General features: G+C 39.0%; 1 protein-coding gene across 2 annotated transcripts; it reads right to left on the bottom strand.

Annotated features, from left to right (window-relative positions):
* Positions 1-890: 890 nt before the first annotated feature.
* On the bottom strand, positions 891-26,373 carry Pcf11 (PCF11 cleavage and polyadenylation factor subunit). Of its 2 annotated transcripts, none has more exons than XM_038313507.2 (16): positions 25,843-26,373; positions 22,157-22,282; positions 20,326-20,514; positions 19,881-20,075; positions 17,558-18,675; positions 16,577-16,757; positions 16,382-16,472; positions 13,937-15,495; positions 10,555-10,654; positions 6,668-6,784; positions 6,139-6,244; positions 4,651-4,834; positions 3,647-3,802; positions 3,086-3,178; positions 2,573-2,608; positions 891-1,409 (listed from the first exon to the last, which is right to left on the bottom strand). In XM_038313507.2, exons 1-16 carry the CDS (start codon positions 26,032-26,034, stop codon positions 1,194-1,196), a joined length of 4,659 nt encoding a protein of 1,552 aa, XP_038169435.1. In that variant the 5' UTR covers positions 26,035-26,373; the 3' UTR covers positions 891-1,193. The 2 variants fall into 2 exon arrangements, with proteins under 2 accessions (XP_038169435.1, XP_038169434.1); XM_038313506.2 differs by having other exon boundaries at positions 15,989-16,472.

Below are 26,373 nucleotides of genomic sequence, written 5' to 3' on the forward strand. Positions count from 1 at the left end.
GCCAATTCCGACCACAAAACAAGTCTTCATTTTTTAAACATTGACGTTATTTCATGTGCATTGTTATCTTTCCTGCACGCTTGTCAGTGTGAGGGTATAGGATCCCCTGAAGGTAGTCACAGGCAGTTGTGAGCTGCCATGTGGGTACTAGGAACTGAACCCAGATCCTCTGCAAGAACAGCCAGTGCTTTCAAACCACTGAAACATCTCTCCAGTCCCCTATGTCCCTATCCTCTAGAAATGGTAAAACATTGTATCTAGGAGTGTGGCTTATAGGTGGCACTGCACTCATGTTTTAAAACACATGAAAGGGTCACATTCTAAAGTCAAGAAATACAAACGAAGATTCTTCATCATTCAGTTTATTACATGTATGAATATTAACATCTCATGGTATCCATCTAATTCAATCAAAACCAACAAAGGAAAAAGTTAACCATGTTTTTCATATGAACATTCTTACACAGAATCCCTGTAACTTAAAATAGAAATATGTTCATCTGCATTAAATTGACAATCCGAAAAATATTTTTTTAAAGAAAAAAAAATCACTTTTAGTACTTTGAATATATGTTAACTGCTTGATGGCATCAGTGTCCGAGTTCAAGAGTAAGTATTACTGTTTCGTTCCGTACTTTCCAAAAATGGATAGGTGGATGATTCTAGTTGGAGATACATAACTATATGTAAACACATGTCCTTTTTTTTTTTTTAAATCTGGCTTTTCTATTTGAGAAAAACTTAAGTTTGAACTTTGTTTCAAGTCCTGGGAAGCTACTAGAAAAAAAAAATCTCACATTAAGGTTGCTGTTCAGTTCCATTCTTACCCAATAAAAGTATAGAAACACTGTCTTTATTTGATGGTGTGCATAAATATTACACTCCATGGATAGCAAAAATATTTTTTATTTATAATTTACAGTTCACAAGTGAAAAATCGTACATTTTTACACATACAATTTCATTTTGTTCAGTTTGCACTCATCTACAGAACTCACACAACAAGCACCTGAAACTGTGCAGGCAGTAGGAAATGCAAATACTAAAATGTATTCATTAACCAATGGCAGCTGAAGGCCCTGCCTCAGCTGGACAATTTATATAGATATGTCTCTATATACATAAAAACTTCACCTTCTACATCCAACAGCAGCTTGTGTTAAAAAAAGAAAACCATACCTTTCTCATTTTATTTAAACTGACTCAACTGTATCATTTTCTGTTTTAATTTCAGTGGGTGTTGCTACACTTTCTTCTGAGCAAGCTGGTGGGGCATCAATTTGCTCTTCCTTAACTTTGGGGCTTTCACAGGGTTCTTGTAATTCATTTTTGACAATGTTCAACATAATGTTCAAAGGGTTTTCAACTGGTGTCTTGCTGGGAGATGGTGTACAATCAAAAGAAGATGTCTACAAAATGAAAATCCCTATAAGTACTAATGAAGGTTCAAATCATATTGTTTTATTCAGACAAAGAAACATACCACATCCAACTACAATGCTTGCTTCCCCCAAGCAAATAACACTGATCAGTATGCACTCAACAACAAAGTACATTAACATAATAATAAAAGAGGTTAGACAGGCTTCATTCAGTATTGAACTGCTACAGAGCTCTGACAACCCTGAACTTGGTGATTTTGTGTTTCTACGTGAACTTTAAATACTCTTGAGAATTTCTTAGAATCCCCACACCAAAAATATACCCTAGGAAACACTGATCTTCTAGTGATTTAAATGCATGTTTTACTCTATCAAACCAAGTATCAGTAGGCAACAAGCCCCACTGGTTTAGAAAAGTTACAAATGTAACAATTTCAATTTCTAAGGCTACTAGACTGCTATGTTTACAATTTTATATGTCATCATTTAGATAACTGGAGCTTCAAGTGTAAGGACCTGAGTTCAAATCTCCACAACACAAAAAAATTGGAGACACAAGAGAATTTCCGGGAACCTGTAGACCAGCTAGCCTGATATAATCACAAAAAGACAAGACTCAAGGAAGGCCAGACACCTAACGCCCAAGGCTGTCCTCGGACCTCCATATCATGTGCAACTAGCATCCAAATACATGAATGTGTAGACACAACAGATTTTGTTTTTTAAATTTTGAGGTGGTGTCTATATGGTCCTGGCTATCATGGAACTCATTATGTAGACCAGGCTGGCCTCAGATTCAAAAGATTCTCCTACTTGTCTCTCAAGTACTAGGATTAAAAACATGTGCCACCACACCTAGCATAACAGTAAACAACTCAATAAATTTTGAAGTATCATTCCTCTATTAAGTGACTAGACAATACATTAAAAAAAAAAAGGAAATTCTTCCCAGAGCCCTAGAAACATTGCCATTGTGATCCTTCTCTAGTTCAACAATTCTCTGATGAGCCAATAAAGATTATGAAGATTCAAATAAACAAATTTTAATTATTTGTATTTATATTAATGATAAACCAATGTACATCAGAACCTGCCTAATGCCAATAGTTAATGAACACCCCTGTTCTTAAAGATATATATTAAAATTTCTCAATGTAAATAAATATATACAGTATCCAAAAAGAACTTACATTTTGATAATCTTCATAACACGATGGATGGTAAATCTAAAGGAAAAATAAAAACAGCTGTTCACATGCATGTTCAATTCTAATACATTATTCTCAAGTGATTTTTCCTTTAAATTTTAAATTGAATGATAAAAATCATTTGGTCAAAAGATAAAAACAAACTTTTAAACTTATCTAACTTGAGTATGAAAAATTATTTCTCTTTAAACTTGGCTTTGTGCACTTAAAATGCCTAGCCTTGTATTCAAGAGAATAATGGTTTTAATGGTGAAATGCAGTGTAGTTAGGCAGAGATCTACTTCTAAGTCTAGCATCAGATTAACAGCCTGCTATATAAGGGCTTAAGCATAAAAGCATATGGTGGCTAGGATACCTCCAAAAGAAACATTCTAACTTTAAAGTCCAGTATCATTTTTTACTGACCAAATCCCAGAAAGGATTATGAATCATCTTCAAACTGGTGAGTTTACTCTAACAAAACATGAACTTAACCTTTCCGTATAAAATAATTACCTTTCCGTCTACTCTAATAGCATTTTTTAAGTGCCATTCTTCCTCCTCTTCATCCCAGTATTGTTCAAACTGTTCTTGACAAATTTCACAACTCTAAAATAAAATATAAAATGAAATGTACATTTGTCCATTAAAATAAAAACAAACCTTTTAAGTTCAGTAAGATTTAAAAGAAGAGAATTTTAAGCTATGTTCAATAACTAATGGAGTTTTGTGGATTGTAAACCTTCCACATAAAAGGTTACTAACATCTTAACCATTGTTAGTCACCGATGGCATCTAATCCAAATTGGTCATAAAACAGTCATGACTGTTTTTGGTTTTCTGTCTTTTTTTCTTTAAATTTCTGTTTTAAACAAATATTTACAAGAATTTATATTTGTTAACAACAATGTTTCATGTAGCCCAGACTGGCATCCAATTCCTTATGTTGGGCCTGGCCTTGAACACCTGATCCTCTGTGCTACCATGGTAGCTCTGTGCTCCCATGGGCAAATAAATGTGTAAAGGAAGTGAGGAACACTGCCAGGGAATTAGATGCCACTCTATTCGTTCTATTACCTCAACTGCTCCAGCTGGTCCAGCAGGTACACTCTGGAACTCCTTTTCTTTAGCTGCCTCCTGAGTTTTAAGAACAACCTCTTCATGAACCTTTTCAAAAAACTGGCTTTTTGCACGTTCTTCCAGATCAGCTATTTCTTCAAATTCTATCCAGTCCTGAAGAGTAATTAATATAAAAGATTATGCTCATTAATGTTCAAGCTTTTACTACTTTGTCACCACTGTAATCCATCTAAAAGTTAAGGGTACACTTTCATACAGTATGCTCTAATGTTATTTTAATGTGCTTTTTATAAGCTCTGTAACTTTTTTTTTTTTTGCGACAGGCTCTTAATGTATAGCCTAAACTGGCCTTCAACCATATAGCAATAACCTACTGGCAATTCTCCTCCTGCTTTAGCCTCCAAGTACTAAGATTACAGCCATATGCCACCAAACGAGGATATGACTGAGATTTTTATGTTAATGTCCTATTAACTCTATAGGCACCAGTACTGAAGATAAACTTCATGTATAAGGTATGACTCAGAGCATTTGTTGCTCTTGCAGGACTAGGATTCAGTTCTCAGCACCAACATGGTAGCTTATGTTCATCTGTTAACTCCAGTTCCATGGGTTCTAACAGCCTCCTTTGGCCTTCTCAAGCACTACATGCAGTAGTACTCACCATGTAAACATGTCCCACTCCAGTTTAAGAAACAGTTCAAAGTTTTCAGTAATAATAGTATGCTTAACAAGGAAAAATTAGAAAAATACATTTTTAAAGATTTGTTGTTTTTAATAATGTGTATGTGCACATGGGTGCAGTACCCAAGGAAGCTAGGTGTCAGATCCAATGGAGCTGGAGATTCAGGCAAGAAGCTCATACACAAAGTAATAATCTTAAAAAAATATTCTATGGATCAAACTTTACTCAAAATTTATATTAACTTCCAGCAATTATTTAAACTGATCTACTTCAGCATATAGCTGACATCTAGGTAACTCAAGCATGGGTTACTTACTGTTAAACTGTAGTACCAACGTCTGTGAGTGACTTTTCTGCTAACATCTTTCTCAGTTCTATTTTGCCGATAATGCCAGTCCAAGTGATCTGCATAAACATCTGTCTGGGACGTCGTAAACCTCATTCCACAAGAGTAACACTGAATTCCAGTGTATAGCCGGTTTATAACACTGTCATAACGTCTATTTTGAAAAAGAAAGTCTTTCAATTTTGAAACATGACAATGTTTTAAAAATAAATAACAAATACTTAAGTTTCCCATATCTTAACAGGAATCAAACCAGAAAGACTTAAGTGGAGATTAGTGTGTCCCTGACCCTTTTTACGTTAACTCTGGGTAAGTGTGAAGAAACACAGAGACTACTTTCTTATAAACATGGCCCCTTATTTTGGTAAAAATGGAATAGCCCTATAGGCTAACTAATAAGGCAATAGCTATTCATCTGCTTAGCGTGGAGTCACTATCACTATAGAGAAGGCATGACAAGTAGTGTTATGGCAAGAAATTTCAGTTCCCTACAATTTCAATGTTCCGAATAATTCAAATGTTCCACTCTAGTTCAAATACTAGTGTAAAATCCTAAGTAATAATATATGCATAAAAAGTAGAAAATATTTTTAAAGAGTTATTGTTTTTAATGTGTATGTATGTCTGTGGATGTGCACATATTTGCATGGTACAGGTGCCCATGGATATCAGATCCCATGGAGATGCAGGTTATGAACCACCTGATGTGGGTGCTTGGCATCAACTCAGGAACTTTGGAAAAGGAGTATATGCTCTAAACCACTGAGAATCATCTCTCCAGTCCCCAATGTTTACATTCCTATTTATTTACATTTGTTTCCTTGCTATCTGAAAGTAGTGCATAATGGCTCTCATAATCCCAACACTCAAGAGTTCAAGGCCATCTTAAGCTAAAGAGAAATCTCAAAAAAGACAAAAATGATAACAGAAAATAAAGATTAAAAACATAAATACAGCCGGGCGGTGGTGGCGCACGCCTTTAATCCCAGCACTCGGGAGGCAGAGGCAGGCGGATCTCTGTGAGTTCGAGACCAGCCTGGTCTACAAGAGCTAGTTCCAGGACAGGCTCCAAAGCCACAGAGAAACCCTGTCTCGAAAAACCAAAAAAAAAAAAAAACATAAATACATAAATAATTATTAGTGCCTAACATTTAAACTTGAGCAGCAGATATATTTAATAGGTGGGATTCAAGCAACTGTTATTCAAATAACTGACTCTAGTACTAGATTAAAAAACTGGTGTGACAGCTCACAGATAAAGAGGTACTTACCATGCAAGATAGATGGTTTGAGTTCAATCCCCAGAACTCACAGTGGAAGGGAGAACCAACTCCCAAAAAGCCACCTTCTAACCTGCACAAACACCGTGGCATGCATGTACCTCCACTCTTACACACACATTATATATCTATACAAACACACGCACATTTATAATAAAAATTTAAAAACATCACATACTGTTTCAATTCCTCAATTGTGAAATTAGTAAGATCTGGAACATCCTGATCTTCATTCTGATCCTCCTCTTCTTCAGGAGGAGGTTGAGCCGCAGCCTCATTTACCTCTGCAGTAGAGAAGACAAGTTTCTCAATGCTACATTCCATGCTCTCTATAGCAAACACTGGCTACAAGCACATACAGGAAAATCGATCTGATATTAAGTAGTGCATTTGATATGAAGCTTATTGGCCAAGGTACTTAATAAAATTTCTTAAAATTTTGTTTCTTCAACATTCAAATTATTTTCAAACCCCAAGGTAATAAAGATGGACCAGTACACATAATATTTGCAACCATGGGCCATGAAGACAGTCCAATCTTTAGAAATCGTTAAAATTTGAGTTAAAAATAACTCAAATTACATTTGGTTTTCAAACAATACCACATGCCTAAAATTTCAAGTATGGAAATTTACCATAACTTATTATATCCCGTAATGTATCTCTAAATTAAGCTTGTTATATATGAAATATACGACCATACTCACGTGTTGTGGCTGAATCAGGCTGTGACAATTTGAGAATTCCTGTTTTTAGTAGTTTTGAAAACAATTCATTTACATCCACCTGACTGAGATGATTATCAGGATATGCCTTAGGCAGACCTTTAATTTTAAAGAGACCATAAAGATTCATATTAAGCATTTTTTCAAAGTTGAAGCTTTCTTCAAGATATTTCACCAATAATACATCTTTTTAATGATGGGCTTAATTATTTGAAAAGCTCAAGTTTTCTTTTTAACAAATCATTACTTGAAAAACTTCTAAAATAAATACTAAAAACAGTATTTATATATATAATATGCATTTTACACATATGCATATTTAATATTTATATGTATTTACATTAAAGAGGATATTGCTTGTCACTTAATTACTTGTCTAGTTACTTTTGCTCCAGATAAAAGCAGGCTACAGAGGACAATAAGCCTTATGATCCCTTCTATGCATGCAGCATCATGCCTAACTCCAACTTCCACCTTTCGAATCTGCTAGTCCTGATCTAACCACCTCAAGAAAGTAACTCTCCAAGGATTCAGTAGTAGTGAAACACCTCTTTACACCAGCTTTTGGGAGGCAGAGGCAGGCAGAAGTCAGTGAGTTTGAGGCCAGCCTGGTCTACAAAGGGAGTTCCTGGAGAGCCAGGACTGTTCCACAGAGAAACCCTGTCTTGAAAAAGAAAGCAGTGCTGCTGAGTGCACTGTTTCCAAGCACGACAAACCACAGGGGTGGGTGATGTAAGAGTGTGAGACCTACAGCCAGAAAACACCTGCCCCTCGGATAGTTGTTAAATTGAACTTGAAAAGGAATTCAAACCACTGCTAAGTACTGTCAACTTTACCAAGGCTTTATTGTTATTTGAATAAGACAGCAATATCCTCCTTAAAATCACCCCCATTATTTTGCTAACACTATTTTAAAAACTAATCCTTTAACTCAACTGTAAAACCAGGACAGCAGCTCAGCAGCAGAGCCTAGCATGCTCGACAGCCTAGATTTATCAGGCATATTGGCACACCCCTTAATCCCAGCACTCAGAGGCAGGCAGATCTGTTAGTTTGAGGCCAGCCACGGCTATAGTGAGACCCTAGTTCAAAATAAAATTATATAAATAAATGTTTAGTGTTTACCACTGTTACCCATCTACTACATTCTACTTAATGGCGGAATCAATTTGTATCCATATCCATAATGCATATAGTCTACCCTTAACCGTTATATATGCCCGTCACAATGCTTTTATAAATATATATGTATTTAGCTGTCTACTCAAATATGTGAATGCAGGAATAAGTCCATCTCAATAATCAACTACAATAGCATTTACATACTAGTTCAACATTTGGATTCCATTAGAAGGAGCTATTTATATGTCTGAGAGAGAATTAGCTATGGACTTGGTCGGATGTATCCGAGGTCAGCAGTGATAAAGAACATTCTGATACCAACTCCAGGGATTGGTGAGACATGAGCTTACTGCTGCCTAAATTTCTACTGCTTATAAAAGAATAGTTCCTGCCAAAGGTTGATATGAAGTTTAAATACTATTTGTAAGGCAGTGAGGTACTATTTGGCACAGTATACAGTATTCAAGGTGGTGGGGGCAAGGGGTGAGGGATACAGCAGATCTGCCACACTTAAAAGTTCTTTCAAGGATGAAGCTTCCTAACTTCCTCCTAGCACACACAACGCCTGTCTGCGTGAACACGTAGAGGAGAACTAAAGGGAGAGGGTACTCTTTCTTTCAATTAAAGAACATTAAAGGAACCTGAAAGGCAGCTTCCTAATAGTAGTTCACGCTTCTTGAAAGAACAAGAACAACTTAAGAAGAATACACATAATGCCTCATTCAGTGTTCCCAACCCAGGGGAACAAAGCGTCATTTCCTCTGCAGCACTGTCCTCCCTTGACTGTATGCACACCCCAACACTCTGAAAGCCAGGAGAAAATCCGAAGTTTTTACATGTCATTAACCTCAATATAACGAACTTTTCCTAATGAATTTTAGTGTGTGTGTGTGTGTGTGTGTGTGTATACCTGAGTGCAAATGTCCACAGAGGCCAGAGGCACGGGATATCGCTGAACTGAAGTTACACTACATGTGGTTGTGAGCTGCCTAACTGTGGGTACTGGGAACTGAACCTGGGTCTTCCGCAAAGGCAGAATGCATTTGTAAATTCTAAGCCATCTTTCTATCCACAATAAATTTCTATCCACAAAAAAATTCTTTTTTTTTTTTTGTTTTGTTTTGTTTTTCAAGATAGGGTTTCTCTGTAGCTTTGGAGCCTGTCCTGGAACTAGCTCTTGTAGACCAGGCTGGTCTTGAACTCATAGAGATCTGCCTGCCTCCACCCTTGAGTGCTGAGATTAAAGGCTGCACCACCACTGCCTGGCTCACACAAATACTTTATTCAACAAGAAAAACTAGTTTCTAAAGAAAAATATATTCATATGACATTTAAAAGTTACAAATTACTTTTGCACATCTCATTTTATTTTCTTTTAAGAAAAAATTCCAAGAAATACTGATACTATCTCTTTTTTATAGATGAAAATAACCTGAGCAATCGGGAGAACACTTGTTTATGCCTGGCCCAACCACAACTATACAGTGGGGGGTGGGGGGAATGACACCATCTAGCTAATCTTAATTGTCCATCTAGAAATTAAAAGAATATATAGTAAATTCAAACTGACACAATTTTAAGAACTTCATAAAATGTAGTTTCATTAAAACCTCCCTAGTTTGTAAGTTATGAAAAATTCTTTAAAAATCTGTGAAGTCAGTAATAATAACTATGTTAAAAGTACCATTTGTTCTGGGGGAGTTGTGGTTTTAGTTTGGGATGTTTTTGTGTGTGATAGGGGCACTTGCGACGGAACTCTTGGCTTTGTACATGCCACACAAGTGAGCTATATCACCAAAACCACATTCAGGCTCCATAAGTACATATTTGAAGAAGCTTAGAAATGTTTGTTTTGTTTTGTTTTGTTCAGACTTAAACCCAGTGCTTCATTCATGCTAGGTAACTGATACGCTCTAACACTGAGCTAAATTATATCCCTAGGCCTTATAATTTAGAAATTAAAACAAGTATCACAACAGGATTATATACCATGACATATATATATATATATAATATATATATATATATATATACCATTGACCACAAAGTAAAACTAATTTTAAAGCCATGTTAGTTACAATTCACTCTGAAGTTAACAAAAATGCCTCTCAGGGGACCTGGCTGAGAAATTAGTTTTTTTTCTATTTGTAAACCCACTAAAAACTTGTAAATCAATCATTTTATGAGGTAGTATCCCCCAGTACTAGATCATAACACATACATATACTCAACAAAGCTACAAATATCATGGGGCAGTAGTGGCGCATGCCTTTAATCCCAGCACTAGGGAGGCAGAGGCAGGCGGATCTCTATGAGTTCAAGGCCAGCCTGATCTTGAAAAACAAAAAAGCTTTTTCTGCACACTGACTTCCCCAGGACTGTTCATGTGTCTCCTCTAATAAACTCTTGAGTGAAAAAGAAAAACAAAACAAAACAAAAAAAACCTACAAAATTTATCGTTTCCTAAATGATAAACAACTTATCAGAACAAAATTATCATTCCTCGAGCCACTTCCAACCTCCAATAGGTTTCCTTCCCTGATGGCCAGCCTAATCGTCTCTAGCCATAAAATGAGGTTTGTATAACCATCTGCCAAACAATATAAACAAGGAAGATAAAAACTCTTCAGCCAGATTAGATTTCTACAACTTGAACACAATCTCTAAAAAATGCCATTTTCTACACCAACACCTACTGAACAAAAGTTTTATGTTTTTTGAAAATATCACAATTCAGAAGGACATACCTGAAGGATTTTGAATAAAAGCTCCAGGATTCTGTGGATGAACTGGTAAAAATTGTTGTCCTTGGCCAAACGCTACTGGCTGAGCAACACCAGTCAGAACCTTTAAGATAAAAATGTTAATGTAAAGAACATTCTTTCTGTAAGTACAATTTTAACATTCTAATCACATACAAATTTTCACAAATGTCTTCAAGTCCAAGGTCTGTAATAATAAAGATTTAGAGTAACAACTGGTTTACTTCCACAAACTAGAATGCCTTTTCCTATCTGTTTCAGAGTCACAAGGATCAGAGAATGGGTTAAAACTTCCTTTAAAAGTGCATGGTTAGCCGGGCGATGGTGGTGCACGCCTTTAATCCCAGCACTAAGGAGGCAGAGGCAGGCGGATCTCTGAGTTCGAGGCCAGCCTGGTCTACAAGAGCTAGTTCCAGAACAGGCTCTAGAAACTACAGGGAAACCCTGTCTCGAAAAAAACCAAAAGTGCATGGTCCCCCCAGCACTCGGGAGGTAGAGCAAGGGCTCTTGAGTTCAATGCCAGCCTGGTCTACAAGAGAATTCCAGGACAGTCAGAGCTACATGGAGAAACCCTGTGGGGGACAGGAAAGAGACTTCCTTAAAAGTATAAAGAAACCATGCAAATTTAAGACCCACAAACCAGCTGTGTGACTGACATATATATATATATACACACACAAATCACTTGACCCTAAGGGTGCTTTTCCTTATTTTACAAATAGAATACACAATCACAGGGGCTAGTTAGCAAGGTTGAAGACAGAATTTCTAACCTTGGCCTTTTTCCAGTCCGAAGTGTTTCAAACAGGTATGATGGCACACAACTATAATCCCACTACTAGCAACCTGGGGGCTGAGGCAAGAGGACTGAAAATTTAAAGTCATCCTAAACTATGCCAACAAGACTCTTGAAAAAAAGCAAAGAAAAACTTTTATGTAGCAACATGAACTTGAAGTTATCCTGCTTTGCCATCATTTTTGGGTAAGGTTATAGTGAGTTCAAAGTAGATTACAAAAGTCAAAAAGAATTATAAACAAGCAAACAAAACCAAAAAACAAAGAAAAACAACATCTGGAAATGGGAGCTCCAAGCAGTAATCCCAGCACTGAGAGGTCTGCTGTCTTGACCATACAAGTTTGAGTTCTGGGGCAGCCTGGACCCGCACAGACCCACCTAATAAAACAAAAATAAGGAAGACTGCGGGCTAATGTGGCTTAGTGGTGCATCATCTGCTGAGAGCCCTCAGTTCAAGCTTCAGAACCGTAAAAGATAAAGACTGCAATCAAGTTATGAAATAAGTACTAACATACAAACTTGGTGTTTGCGATTTAGTTACATCAATAACTATTCATTACTAAATCTTGTTCGCTATCCATGTGACTTCTCAATGGTGTAGACAACACACACGCACACAAAGTAACGTCACAGAAAAAAGATTAAACAACATGCAATTATACAAAATCTGGTAATAATAGTATTTCTTTTAAGTACAAATTTAACAGGCAGGACAAATGTTTTTAACCAAATTATTGGAAATGAACAGAAGACTTGCAATAAAATTTGGAATATTCTTTAAAAATTCTTATTTTCCATCTTTTTCAATGTAATCCAATTACTATAAAATGAATCTATCCTAGTAAAGTATCAGCGACTGGAAAAGTAAATTTAACCAAGGATAAGTTCAACAAGCAAATATAAGTAGTCAGAAATCAACAGACTAACAATATCCCATGAATCCACTACTTTAAGACTAATACATTTTTTTAAATGTGTGCAGAAGCCGGGTGTAGCGGCTCCTGACTCCCAGCTCCTGGGAGGCAGAGACGAGCGGATCTGAGATGAGCTCAGTCTTGTTGAGCTGCAGGTCTCGAAAACAAAGCGTGTGCTGGGCAGTACTAGGCGCTACTGGCACACACTTAATTTACAGAATCTACAGCACTGGGGAGCCAGCCTGCTCTACAGAGCAAATTCCAGAAGAGCCAGGACTATACAGAGAAACCTGTCTCAAAATAGGGAAGAAAAAAAAAAAAAAGACAGAATTCAAGGCAAAGCTGAGCTACTCCACAGTAAGCCCCAGCTAGGCTGACCTACGAAGAAGGCTGCACAGAGCAGCAAGAAGACTGCAGTCAAGGGGGGGGCTGACTGGAGACACTGCCGCGACAATACGTTTAGAAGGCAAGCAACAAGCTGGCTCTGTTTACATTAATGTCAAGCCACTCATTGTATGTAACCACAGTTAGCTAAAGAGAGTGCTGAAAACAGAAAATAATAAAAGTATGGAGAACTTTATTTCTTATCTCACACTAAGGAAAATTTCAGTCAAAAAACAGTCTAAGGAAATCCGCTCTACTGGGTTCTTAAAAGCATATCAGGGTTCAATATGCTGTTCAAGGTAACAGAGGTCTATAAAACATTATTAGCATTAAAAAACAAAAAAATAAATCCACAAAAGTGCAATAAGGCTAGCAAGACGGCTCAATGGTAATGGTGCTTGCCAGGAAGCCTGATGACCTGGTGCCCACAGCGGTAGGAGAGAAGTGAGTCCCATAACTTTTCCTCTGACTTCCACAAGTTTGTCATGTCACATGCAAACCAAGAGACACACAAACACACAAAGTAAAAGAGCATTTTTTAAAAAAAGTAAAACATAGTTCAGTAGCAGGTAGAGCACTTGCCTATCACACACGAAGCCCTTGTGTGTGAATCCCCAGCACTGAAAACAATGAACATGCCTATAACCCCAGCACCCCACAAGTGGAGACAGGAGAAGCAAGTTCAAAGTCTCCTCCTGCTATAGAGCTCAACACCAGCCAAGGATAAATGAGACCTTGTCACAAAAAATAAAATAAAATAAGGCCTGGAGAGATGATTTAGTGGTTTGAAGTACTTCCTGCTCTGCTTTTCCAGAGGACCTGAGTTCAGTTCCCAGCAGCCCACAGTGCCCCAACGTTCTGTGCCTAGCCTTTGCAGGCAGCCACAACATTTGCAAGCATACACACATACATACACATAAATTAAAATCTTTTTAAAACAAAAAGTGTACATGTACACTGAGAGGAAAGGAAGATAGAAAGAGGAAGACCGCAACGGCCCAGTGTCTTGAAGAGTGGCAAATGTCAACCCCCAAAAGCCTCTCATCCCACTTCCCTATGTACATGTTGTTGGAAGTACATTAAGAATGTACACCATATATTACACTCTTAAAGCTTTTCCCAAAAACTAGAAACAACTAAAGAGAAAAAAGTTAATTCAACCTTGATTACACAGAAAATTTGAGTAGCCTGAACTATGTTAACTGTCTCAAAAGTAAATTTATTTACCTACATATAATCACCACATAATTTTAGAATAACTAAAATAGCTTACCTGTTGAGATGCCTGGATATTTCCTGATGACATCTGAGTAGGTAAATTTCCAAAGTTTCCAAACTGAGAACTCTGAAGATTCTTTTCCTCAAAATAGTGTCCCGAAGCTCTGTTAAGAGGATTTGGGAAATTCTGGTTTCCAGGGCCATGAGGTCCATTAAAATTTGGTCCTTGAGGTGTATCAAATATTTGCTCATGTCTTTGGAACTGTAATCCTTGAGATGGAACATTAAAAGCATTGCCAGGTGGATCATTATATGGGCCAGTCTGATTGAAAGATACCGATTCAAGCCTTTGTGAAGGATGATTGTCAAATCGGTTGCCTTGCAGACCAAGAGGGATATCAAATCTTGATGCTTGCTGGTGTTGTGGCCCATCAAATCTTTGAGGTACACCATCAAACCTTGGTTGAACCTGCTGTCCAGGTGGCCCATCAAATCTCTGTGGACCTGGCTGACCAGTTCTTTCAAATCTAGGACCTGGTTGGCCATGTAATCCATCAAATCTTGGTAAGAGGGATGGCTGACCTGGCTGTCCATCAAACCTTAAAGAGTGACAACCTTCGAATCTAGGACCACCTTGACCCAGAGGCCCTTCAATTCTCATGCCACCTCCTGGTACAGGACCCTCAAACCTCATTCCACCTCCTTGTTGAACTAAAGGTCCTTCAAACCTGATGCCAACCCCCGGCTGACCATGTGGTCCCTCAAACCTAAGGTTCCCACTAAGTTGATTATGTCCTTCAAATCTCAGACCAGCTACAGACTGACCATGGGGACCCTCAAACCTCATTCCAACTCCTTGCTGCAGCAAAGGGCCCTCAAATCTGATACCACCACCTGGCTGACCATGAGGCCCATCAAATCTAATTGCAGCCCCTGATGGACCATGACCGCCCTCAAATCTGAGTCCACCTACAGGCTGACCTCGAGGATTTTCAAATCTAAGACTGCCCACAGGCTGTCCATGAGGTCCCTCAAACCTCAGACCACCTACAGGTTGACCACGATGTCCTTCAAACCTGAGACCACCCACAGGCTGACCTCCTGGTCCTTCAAATCGCAAACCACCTGCAGATCCCTCAAACCTCAGACTAGGTGAACCATCAAATCGAAAGCCACCTCCTCCTCCTTGACCAATTGGCCCTTCAAACCGCAGAGGTGTTCCTACTGGTCCTGGAGGACCTTCAAATCTCAAAGGGCACCCACCTCCTAACTGACCTTGTGGTCCTTCAAACCTCATAGGACCTCCTCCCCCCATTTGTCCTGGTGACCCATCAAACCGAAGAGAACCTGGTGCAGGAGGTCCATCAATTCTAGGGCTTAATTTATTAGGTCCTTCAAAAATCATCTTGCTCGGGCCATCTCTCGTCACAGATGGCCTACCAGGTCCATCAAATAATGGCCGGTCTTCAGCTAAAGCTGTAAGTCGCTGATTTGTATCAAGGCCAGCAAATCTTGATGTTGGGCCATCTACAAATGGTTTATCTGAATCTTCGTATCTAGGTCGTTTAAGTGGAAAACGATCATTGAATGGAGATCTCTGCTCCTCTCGCACACCTTTTAAAATGAAAAATATACACTTTCACTACAATTGAATTTACATCAAATTACTCCTTTTTAAATCATCTAAAAACTTATCCAAAGATGTATTATCTCACTACATTAGTGGGTAGGGAAGAGACGAACAGCAACAGTGGGTTAAGAAGATGCCCTTCTGATTCAGATATACCTAGGGTTAAAAAAAATTCCCATCCTGTCAAGGTACTTGTCATATGGCTTTGAAAAACATCTCTAGTTTTGTTTCCTATTCGTAAAATTAGGATAATACATATTCGCTTGGGTTTTGTGAGGGTTTAATCAAATTAAATATATATATAAAAGATCCCTTCCCTTTCTGTGGGAGGGTGAAGGAAAGGCAACAAAACAGATACACACACACACACACACAAGGAAGTCTAAACAGTGATAAGATTCAGCCCCACTTAGCTTGTTCATTTTCCCTTCACTGCTGTGTGATTCAATAGGCATAATCTCATTTAACTTTTTCTACCTTTAGCAGAGACTTGCTCGTCATGTCTTCTCCGGCCCTCATGGGGTGAAAGATTCTCAGCATAAGTACGACTCCCAGATACAGGAGAAAGACGTCTTGTTCTTTCACTAAATTGTTCTTTTCTGTCAAACTGTGCTCCACTATTCCTACTTGCATGTTTACTTTTGGATGGCTCACATTCTATTCCAGACAACAAGGCATCAGTCAAAGGGTAGTCAAAAAGATCAGGATCTAAGAGATCAAGTCTTGGAAATGAATGCTGAACCTGTGTCCTTTTCAGTTTTGCTTTATGTTCATAGTAGGTTAATTCAGCATCAGATAAGAGAGGTTTCTTTTTTAATCCACCTTTATTTTCTTCTGTAGGACTATCCCGTACATTGCATCTATGTTTACCTTCTTGATACTGAAATAGCTGTCGAATTTGATGTACAACAACAAGGAACTCATCCTGTGTAATTTCACCAGAAGCTAAACGTTCACTCGTCTGCATAGGGATGATAAAATGAAATGAAATATTTTAAATATAAAAAATACAAAAACATGGGCAAAAGAAAATAATGACTAGATGAGATTAAACATAGTCACTACCTTTTGAAGTAATTCTCTTTTGCTTGCAAGGGTTAACTCTTTAGGAATCTGAAGATTGGCATCAACACTTAATCGATGTTGCTGCTTGGGGGTTCGAGGTGACAAGATTCCTTTAGTGCTTGACCAGCTCTCCCTATGCCTTAGATGAGGAGGTTTACTATGTTCATCACCCTGCTGTAAGCTGAAACCACAAAAGCAGTGTTACTTCAAAGCATTTTTTTTAAAACAAAACTCCCAGGCTGTACTTAAAGATGCTTTAAAGATCTGATTTAAAAAAGAAAATAATAGGTACATAAAATTTTTTTGAAAAATTTGAAAAAGTCAAATAGAGTAAGAATTCTGATTTTTAAAGGCTGAGGAATTGATTCTGGGGAAATGGCTGGCAGTTTGGTATGTGCAGAGTCCCAGGTTTGAGCCCTGGCAGCAGCAATAGCAGCACCATGCCCATCCCACCTTCACCCTAGCCCTGTCAAACAGGAAAAGAGGCTGGTGGGGTAAAATGATGAATTCAGGACAGAGTGGGCTGGCTAGCATGTTCCAGGCCAAGTGGGACTACATAGCTAGACCCTATGAAAAATCAATTAAAAACAAAAATAAAACCAAGTAACCTTCTTACATATAAACATACAACCAAGTAGATTAGCAAACCTTTCATGTCTCTATGAAATAAGGATCTAAACCCACTAGGTTGTTTTTCACAACGAGAAAAACAATTACAACATTCAATTAATATCTTCTGTTGTTTAAATTAAACTACCTTTAAAATGCATATTCTAAAGCCAGGAATAATGGATCCTACCTATAATCTCAGCATTCAGGAGGCGAAGGTAGGAAAACTGCCATTAGATGGAGGCCAGCCTATGCTACTCAGTGAGTTCAGGCTAGTCTGAATGAAAGTGTCAGAACCCCACCTTAATAAAGTAAAAACGTCAAAATAAAAATCATACATTTTGTACTTTACCAAAAACATCAGCAACATACCTTTTATTTTCTTCCCAACCAGATTTCCATCTTTTGGCAGACTTGGAGCTTTGCCAATTCTCGATATTCTCCTTTGGCTCAGCACCTGACTTCATAGAATGCTGACTTGCCGTTTCTTGTGGCCGCTCCTCATCCATCTTTTTCAGTCGCCTGGGATCTCGAGCATCCTGCTTAGCACTTCTCTTGATATTTCTTTCTTCTCGGGAAGACGGTGGGAACTCTTCCATGTGTGACTGTTTAAGTCCTGACTGACGCATCTTTCCAGCTTTGGGGCCCAAAGTTGGAGACATACTTCTTTGCCTTCGTTTGGGTGACCGTCTATCTCTTCTCTTTGGGGAATGTATAATTGGTGACCGAGACTTAGGTGACCTTGATCTGGATCTCTTTCGAGTACTTGATCGCCCTGGTTTTGTCCCCTGTTTATCCAGTTCTTCTGTAACCATGTCCTGTTTTTGGACAATGCCATTTATGATTTTATTTCTACTTCCCATCAGTCTGTGTTCAGATGATTTCATGTGCTCATCTTTATCCTTCTTTTCTGTAGTTTTTCTCTTTTCTTTTACATCCTCATCTTTGCCTTCAGTTTTATCCTGAAGATGCTTTTTTAATCGTGGATCTCTCTTGTTCATATCAGACAACCTCATACTTTCAGAGTCTTGATTTTTCAAGTCTTTCGGGTGTGATAATTTGTTTTTCAAAGGTGAAGGTGATTTAGATTTTGATTTAGATTTAGAATCTAACTGGTCAAGTTCCTTCTTGGTTATTCTTTCACTTGATTTACTTTTTTCTTGCTTGGAGGAATTTAGTTTTTCAGAGGGTATAGTTTTACTTGTTTTAATATCGGACTGATTTAATGTGTTCATTACAAATTCTTTCCTATGACTCTGCTCTTTGCCATGGGATGAATGTTGGCTCATCCTGTTAAGACGAGGATCCCGGTTAGTTCCTTTCAAGTCTTGAATTTGTAAGGATGAACCTGGCCGGCTCTTGTCAGATTGCACCGGAACCTGATGGGGAGTTTTAACAGTCATAGTGGGAATCTGTGAAACATGTAACTTAGATGATCCTGATCCAGGACCCAAGTTGGCTGTCTCTTGCTGAACGCTTAGAGATACTGCCTGAAATACAAAATGTTCATATTAATACCATAACCAATGAACACTATTTTATTCCCTTGTCATTATATAGACTATAGTCAAAATTAGAACATTTTCACTAAATCTATTTGCTCGATAGCACATTAACATTACACACTTTTTTGGGAGGGAAAAGAAAGAGGGTAAGGGTCTTAACTATATAACCCAGACCAGACAGGACTTGTCACACAGACGCTTGCCTATCTCTAGCTCCCAATGCTAGAACTAAAGGCATGCATCACCAAGCACACTCTACACTTCTAAAGTAAAATAAATACAAGGAGAGAGAGTACAAGCACCTAAACGATCTTGTTTCTTACCAGGTCTTTACCCTGTATTTTAGAATATAATATAATTTCTACTACAATAATTCTTCAAACTATCCAATATTTTAAACCATACTGTTGCTCAAAAACAATTACATGACTAAAGTCCAACTGCTCTGTACAAAAGACAGTGATTCTAATTAAACTTCGTCATAAAAGCGTTTCTCAAAACATTACTGAACTTATAAAAACTCTGTCTTTCTATACCTCAGTCTCAAACTTAGATAAGTAAAAAGTACAGTCTTTGATGAGTACAGATGCATACACTCTTGGGCCTCTATATTTGTAGCTTTTGTAGACTTTTAGAAACATGATTTGTTCATGAATGTTAAAGACATTCACTACAATATACTTACTATCTTAGGACTAAAATATTAAATCCCCATGAAGACAATGGGAAACAAACTACAGTAATACCTCAATAAGAATAAATGTTTGTTTCCCTAGTGTTTTGAAACGTGCTACCTGGCTGGCCTCAAACTTGCTGTGTGACTAAGGATGACCTTGAACTTCTGATTCTCCTGCCTCTTGTTCCCAAGTGCAGATTAGAGACTTGTGCCATCAAACCTGGTTGGCTGTGACAAGGGGGATCCCAATACCAGCTAAGATATATATATATATATATATATATATATATATATATATATATATATATAGTATCCTAAGATAGCAATCTAGTAGAAAATACTGAGAAACAAAATACAGTTCATAATCAAGTGTTTTATAGTAGGATTATAACATTTTGGCTTAATATAAATTTTAAAATAAGTAGGAAAAAACATCAATAAAAATTTATATACAAAATAACTACTTCCCTATTAGAATGTTTAAAGAGTTAAACATCACATCTCCCCTACTTACCAGCTGTGCCTTAGCTTGTTCTAACTCAAGCTCCAGCTTTTTCTGCTGAAGTTCTAATAACTGTTTTTGTTTTGCAAGTAACTGCTGCCTTATTAGTTGTTCTTGGGTAAGATTCTTTTGTATTTCAGGTACAATCGGAGGAGTGGAGATACTGGGGGAGCTGACCACTGGGCCAGGTGTTGAAGACTCCTCAGGCTATAACAAAAAAATACTTTTTAAGCAAAACATATCATAGCTAAAACTGCCAAAGGTCAAGTAAAAATTATCAACTTTACCTTACTATTATTCAAAGTCACAAATCTTCAATCACACTTAAAAAGTACACACACACACACACACACACAAATGCTTAGGCATTTAAAATGGCAAATGTTACATAGTAAGACATTTATTAGCGCTTGATAGTCAAATTGTATTAGCATATAAACCATTCATATAGACTTACCGATTTATTTAAAAATTTTGGATTCACATGGATGCTAGATGTATTCACATTAGGGGGCAGAGGTTTAATAGGCCAAGCAGGATCTAATGAATTGACTCTGACATCCAAGGCGTAAAGTTTCTTCAAAGGGAATATTTCATCCCATGTGGAACGTAATTTAAATAAACTTTTTCTAGTATTTTCATCCACCTAGAACAACAGAACAATTCTCTGGCTTGTTAAGTTACTATAGAATGTTACATATACTAAGTAGAAAGCTACCTGCCAATTCACATAGTATCCATTTGTACATGAATATCAGACTTATTAAAGGACATTTGATTATTAAAGTTGATAAAGCTACTCCTCAAAAAAAAAAATCAGTAAAGTACTTATTTAACAGACTTCAAGCAAGAAACCCAAGTAACTTTTTGCACTTTTAAAAACAGTCTCCACATAGTAGGGCTTAATATAGTATTTCTAATAAACTCACTGGATAAAAACATAAAGCCAGAAAATAGTTTACCTGATGGCCAATGTTTTAAAGTTACTTGCTAGTAACATAGTCAGAAAAGATAAAATTATCTACCCAATCTAACACAACATACCATGACTATTATCTCTGAAATGCTACTTTGGGACAGAAAACACCCTCACAATTTTAATTCACAAAACCCTAGCCAAGGATGGGCATTATATAACTTACCTACTCATATTGTAATGGATAAAATTATTTTTAGAAAACAGAAAAGCCTAGGACTTGATAAGGCAAGTTTTTAATTTCAGTCTTCTTACCTATATTTATGTCTTTAGAGAATGTATTTACAAGGTAATTTTTACTAAGTGTAATAAAACTAAAATTAGATTCAGTAAAAATGATACCAAACCCCCAAATAATTGGAACATACCAAAACTGAAACAAGGTTAAGTTGCTCTAAATTACTTACTGCACAGTGGGATATTTTTTAGTAATATCCAAAATACAGCTCTCCAAACTATTCCTCTCTATGTATTTCTATCCCAAGACCTAATATGGCTTTTTTATTAAAAGAAAAACTGCTGCCTAATTCTAGCATTCAGACAGCTGCTAAAGTATGTCCAATAAGAACTGTGTCTAATAAAACATAACATAAACTACAAGCAATTGTCAGAAAGAATCTTCAAACCTAAATACCTCAAGGGCCCTTCTGCTCAGTGTGATAGAATTAACTCAGAAAACCCCTCCTCTTTAACCAAACTACCAATTACATGGTCACAACGGTATATACAATTTCTAGGTATGACCACTAACAAGCATTTCTCCCAAGCACCAGACAGGAATAAAAGTATTTCCATAAGAACCTAAAGCAATGAACTGGTCCACCAAGCACACATCCCTGGTGACTTTCCACTTCAACAATGTACCAATGTCCAAAGGGCATTTGGGGGAATGAACAGTAGGAGGCATAGACTGAGGCACTGGAGGGTATGCCTCCCGCTCCCCAGCACCGGTCATTTAAACAACAGAAAACCTAAATCAATGTTCTGCAAGCTGCAACTTTTTTGCCCACATTACAAACTTCACGAGACCCATACTCACATTTTAAAAATACACAATTCTAAAAGCTAATCAAAGTATATTTGCATCTTGAGTGATTAAGCAGCATCTGTTTTAAGGCTCTAATAGAAAAACCTAGCATTTGCCACTTTCCTTGAAAAGGCACTTGACAATCAATGTCCAGGAAAATGAAACATTCCACCACCCAAGAAAACCCAACACAAGACAAGTATTTATTTCATCTGGTACACATCATAAAAATTCAATGTTTCTAAATATATATGTGTATATATATATATATATATATATATGTACCTTTTCAAACACACAAATAAATGTTGCAACTAGATTTTTAGTAAAGGCAGTGAGATACTCTCTTCCAACGTTTTTCACGATAGAATCCATAAGGTACATAACAGGAAGCTTCTCTGAGGAAGGAGCCTAAAGTATGAAAAGAAACTGAGAAGTTTAGTATAGGGAATTGCCACCAAGAAATTAGTTTAAAAAGTGTTTTTAAACCTACAATACAGACCTCCAGCTTTGTTGCTACAAAATGCTTTTGATTATGTTAACTAAGTGTTCGATCAAGTACTTGCTTCTTACGTTTTAAGTTGTGCACTTAAAAAAAAAAAAAAGCTGTCATCAAGAAAAACCGTAACCTCTAGTACTTAATACTCAGCCTAATTTCAGGTGCATGTACTTTTAAAGGCCTGTGTTCAAAGTGACAATAAAGGGGAGGGAAAATAGTTTCTGTAATCCAAGGGTCAGCTTTGAGATCTGTGCTTATGTTGTGCCTCGGCTCGAAGTACTCTCTCTGGTTTCCCTGGGTAATTTTATACGTTCAAGTCTTTGAAGCTCTGTTACCTAGAAAATCATTGGTTACTTTCCTATAATCCAAATGAAGAATGAAATTAAACACACTCCACATACGAAGTCAATGGCAAGATACTTAGAACTTGCACATGATCACGCAGACGTGCAAGCCTGTTACTGATACAAGGAAAACTGGATAGAGGAGCCGCTGAGTCATGTGAGTCAGGTTCAACTTGACTGGAAACCTGGATGTCCTGAAGATTTTCTTCACAGCATGGGACTGTCGCCGAAATATGTCTCCTCTTACATGCACAAACCAGGGATTCTAAGTTTGTGCCGAGCCAGTGCGCTGCCGCTGATAAAGGTAGCAGCCCTTCCAAGGCAAAGTCGCCCCAGGTGAACTGCAGAGCCTACCCACCACTGGCTTTTAGAAGGCACAGCAAGCTTCCAGAAAGCATCAGCAGGTTCAGACTTGTTGAGGAGCACTAAGACATGCCATAAGCTGTTAACTGACTCTACACGAGTACCCACGACTTCAGAAAACAAAACTGATTAAGTGAATTCCCAACTACCCACCCCATGTGTACATTAACCTAACTGGACACTTACCCACAGCTACCTGTAGCTAGAGCAGGCTCATACTCCTGGGGTATGCAATGCCATGCTTCACAAAACCAACTGCCCTGACAAGTGTGTGGAAATTCTCTTGCTTCTGATAACACCTTTACAACCAAAGTTGACTAAAGAAATGTTGGATAACTCTATGAAAAACTCAGGTGCTACTAAAAAGGGTCACATGGCCACTGTGTGTGGGCAAACTAGTACCAACTCGTCAAAGGCTTTATATTGTTGTGTCTTCACCTTATCACGTCTTGTTTTATACCATTTAAGTAATTATTGTTCCTTAGGAAGATAAATGGGCTCTTTTACCACCACAATCTGTCCATAGGCTAGAGTTTTGTTGTACAAGGTAAGTCATTCTATGTAAGACTCTTCTTTGCTACTGCTATCTTATGGGAAGAGTGAAACTGTGAGTCCATTAGTTTAGTATTGCTAAAGGATAAGGACACAAGCATACACTTCCAGAAATACAAAAACCAAGCCAGTTGCTACCAAATGACAGCAAACCCTCCCCTCACCCCCAACCCAGGTTAAGGTTCTTTCCCCAAAGTGACTTCTAGTCTGGCTTTACAAAAATAACCAGGAAGCATGTGCCCAAAACTTTGATCTGTCTTTTACCAGCAAATACTCCATCTATCTTCACCACTTTGTGTAACCAAATACACAAATACAAGTTTTATGTGGTCAATATATTCTGCATAAAGTTCAGTTCTCCAAGGTCTTGTAGATCCATTAAAAACCAGCAAGGAAGCTGTCTCCTTTGAGTGGCAATCTGAGCTGCTAAATATTAGGTGCTGTGAATACCAATACCCAAAACATAGCTTGAAAACTTTGGTTCTCAGAAGTCCAAGTGCCGTTCTCTTTAAAAAGGTATTTAAGTCTTCAACAAGGCAAAGCTATGTCTCCTCCGACAACACGTGTGGTTGTCAACAGAGAGCTGAGCATCCTTCTTACAGCCCTCCCTTTAAGAGCAGCTGCTTCACAGCCTCAGCGGGGAAAGGTGAATGGAGAGTTGTTTAGCTGTCAAAATGCGCATGATAAACCTGCTGAGCCCTTAAAAAACAAAAACCTCTTTTCCCCCTCTTTAAATTAAGGTATGAAAGGACCACGTGAAACCGTGCATCTTGTGAACTGATTTACCCAAAAGAGTGGATGGACCTAAAGAATGAACCCAAGTCACTTAAAGACTTTTGTTTAAAACACACAACCACGTAAGTAAAAATTCTTGGAAACAGATTCTACACCTTACAAAGGTAAATAAAAAAGACAAATACATATTTTATATGTTTTATTCACAAATTTTATAATACCAGTCACACATTTCAAAACCATTTATTAGAGTCAGACCACTGAGTTTTACACTAGACAGAAACCGTCTCTAAACAATGTATATTGGTGGTTGTTGTTAAAGTGGCCTTTTAAAAGGGGTTCACTCTGCTAAGAGGAGGCTCATCCTGAGAACTGCAATTACTAACAACTAGAAAAAAAAACTAAACCTTAAGTACAAGTTTGAAAAGTAACTTAAAACGTATTAATTGGGAAGTGGCTAAGACTCATAACTAAGTTTAACAGTAACTTTGCTTAAATGACATCGCTCCCACATGAATCCACAGAAGAAGACAAGAGGGCAACAGAAGGTGGCCAAAGACCACTTCGGTCAGGGGTGAAGAAAAGAAAGCCTTTCACTAGCAGGGAAGGGAGGAAAAAGAGCGAAGAACAAGGAGGGGCTGAAATTAAAAAACAACAAAACAAAACAAAAAACTCCAAGTATTTGTTACCCACTGGGACAATTCTCAACCTACAGGTTGGATAAGATTTTTCCCCCCACACCCAAACCCCACCCTCGGCCCAATTTCCCTACCACTGGGGCGAATCAGACCCTCCGAAAGGAGAATAAAAGTTTGATCTAACATCCCCCACCCCAAAATGGGGCTGACGGGTGTGAGCAGCTGCCTGGCTGGCAGGGAATGGATTCTCCGCTCTTCCCTTTCGCATCATGTGCTTTGCAGGCGCCATGTTGAGCTAACAGGCCGCTGCTCCACTCGGGGCCAATTCCCTACACCCAACCCACCAGACAGCTCGCTCCCAGGTCCCCCTTCACCTCCTTCCAACCCGCAGAGCACAATTCCCGAAAAGGGCACTGAGGGAGAGAGGCCCCTCCCCACCTGCCCGGGGGCTTCAGAGGGTTGGCTTTAACTCTCACGCTCCCAAGACCACAAAACTGACTCTAAGTCTCCCCCCCCCCATCCGAAAGGGCTGTCCCCGAAGCGTGCGAGCGTGGGGACGTCCTCCGAGGTGGCCTAAATAGGGAGTTGGTGAGCGGAAACGGGGCTCCACCCTGCATCCTCCCCGCTCCCTCCCCGAAAAAAAGAGGCCCACGCTCCCCAGCCCGGGGCCAAAGACCGAGCCGAGTCCGGGGGTGGGGTGGGGTGGGGGGGGGAGGTCGGAGAGGAGGAAACTCCGTCCGTCCGTCCGTCCCCTTCGGATGGAAGCGAGACCTGGGATGAGGCTGACCCTAAAAATCAAGGAGTATGAGAAGAATAGGAGGCTGCGGGGTGTATAAAAACCTTGGCGGTTTGGGCCTCGATGAGAGAGACGATCTCCTTGGCGAAGGGCAGGTTCTCCTCGGCTAGAATGGTCAGCATATTGATGTGCGGTTTGCTATTGAAGGTCAGGTCTTCCAGCGACGACTGATAATCCCGACAGGCGTCCTCCCGGGCCCCCGCAGCCCCGGCCTCGGCCGGCGTCGGCTCTGACATTGCGCCGCGGCCCCCCTCCGAGGTCCGCCGCCGCCGCAGCCGCTCGACACCCCGCCTCCCTGCCTGGCTTCCTTCCTTCCTCGCTCGCTCGCTCGCTCTCCTGCGACGCCTCGGCCTCGCTCCCCGGGTCTCCGGCGGGCGGCTGCGGCTTCACCACATGCTGACCGCGGAGGGAGGGGGGATGGGGGACGACCCAGGGGGAACCTCGGGGAAGAAACGCCGCCGCCGCCTCACGGGGGGGGAACCTCCGTCCGCGTCCAGCCGCCGCCGGGGCTTCTTTCTCCACGCACACAAGATGGCGGCGGCGGCGGCGGCTCCAGCTCCGAAAATGTCTGGGGG

This window comes from Arvicola amphibius, chromosome 12 (genome assembly GCF_903992535.2).
Source record: "Arvicola amphibius chromosome 12, mArvAmp1.2, whole genome shotgun sequence".
NCBI lineage: Eukaryota > Metazoa > Chordata > Mammalia > Rodentia > Cricetidae > Arvicola > Arvicola amphibius.

Bases quoted from the DNA above. Each gene is read 5' to 3' on its own strand.
- Pcf11 (XM_038313506.2), bottom strand. From the start codon at position 26,034: ATGTCAGAGCCGACGCCGGCCGAGGCCGGGGCTGCGGGGGCCCGGGAG. The intron at 6,785-10,554 runs GTATGTCCTTCT...TTAAAATTAAAG, and splicing joins TTTTATTCAAAATCCTTCAG to GTCTGCCTAAGGCATATCCT. The intron at 2,609-3,085 runs GTAATTATTTTA...TTTTTCCTTTAG, and splicing joins CTATTAGAGTAGACGGAAAG to ATTTACCATCCATCGTGTTA.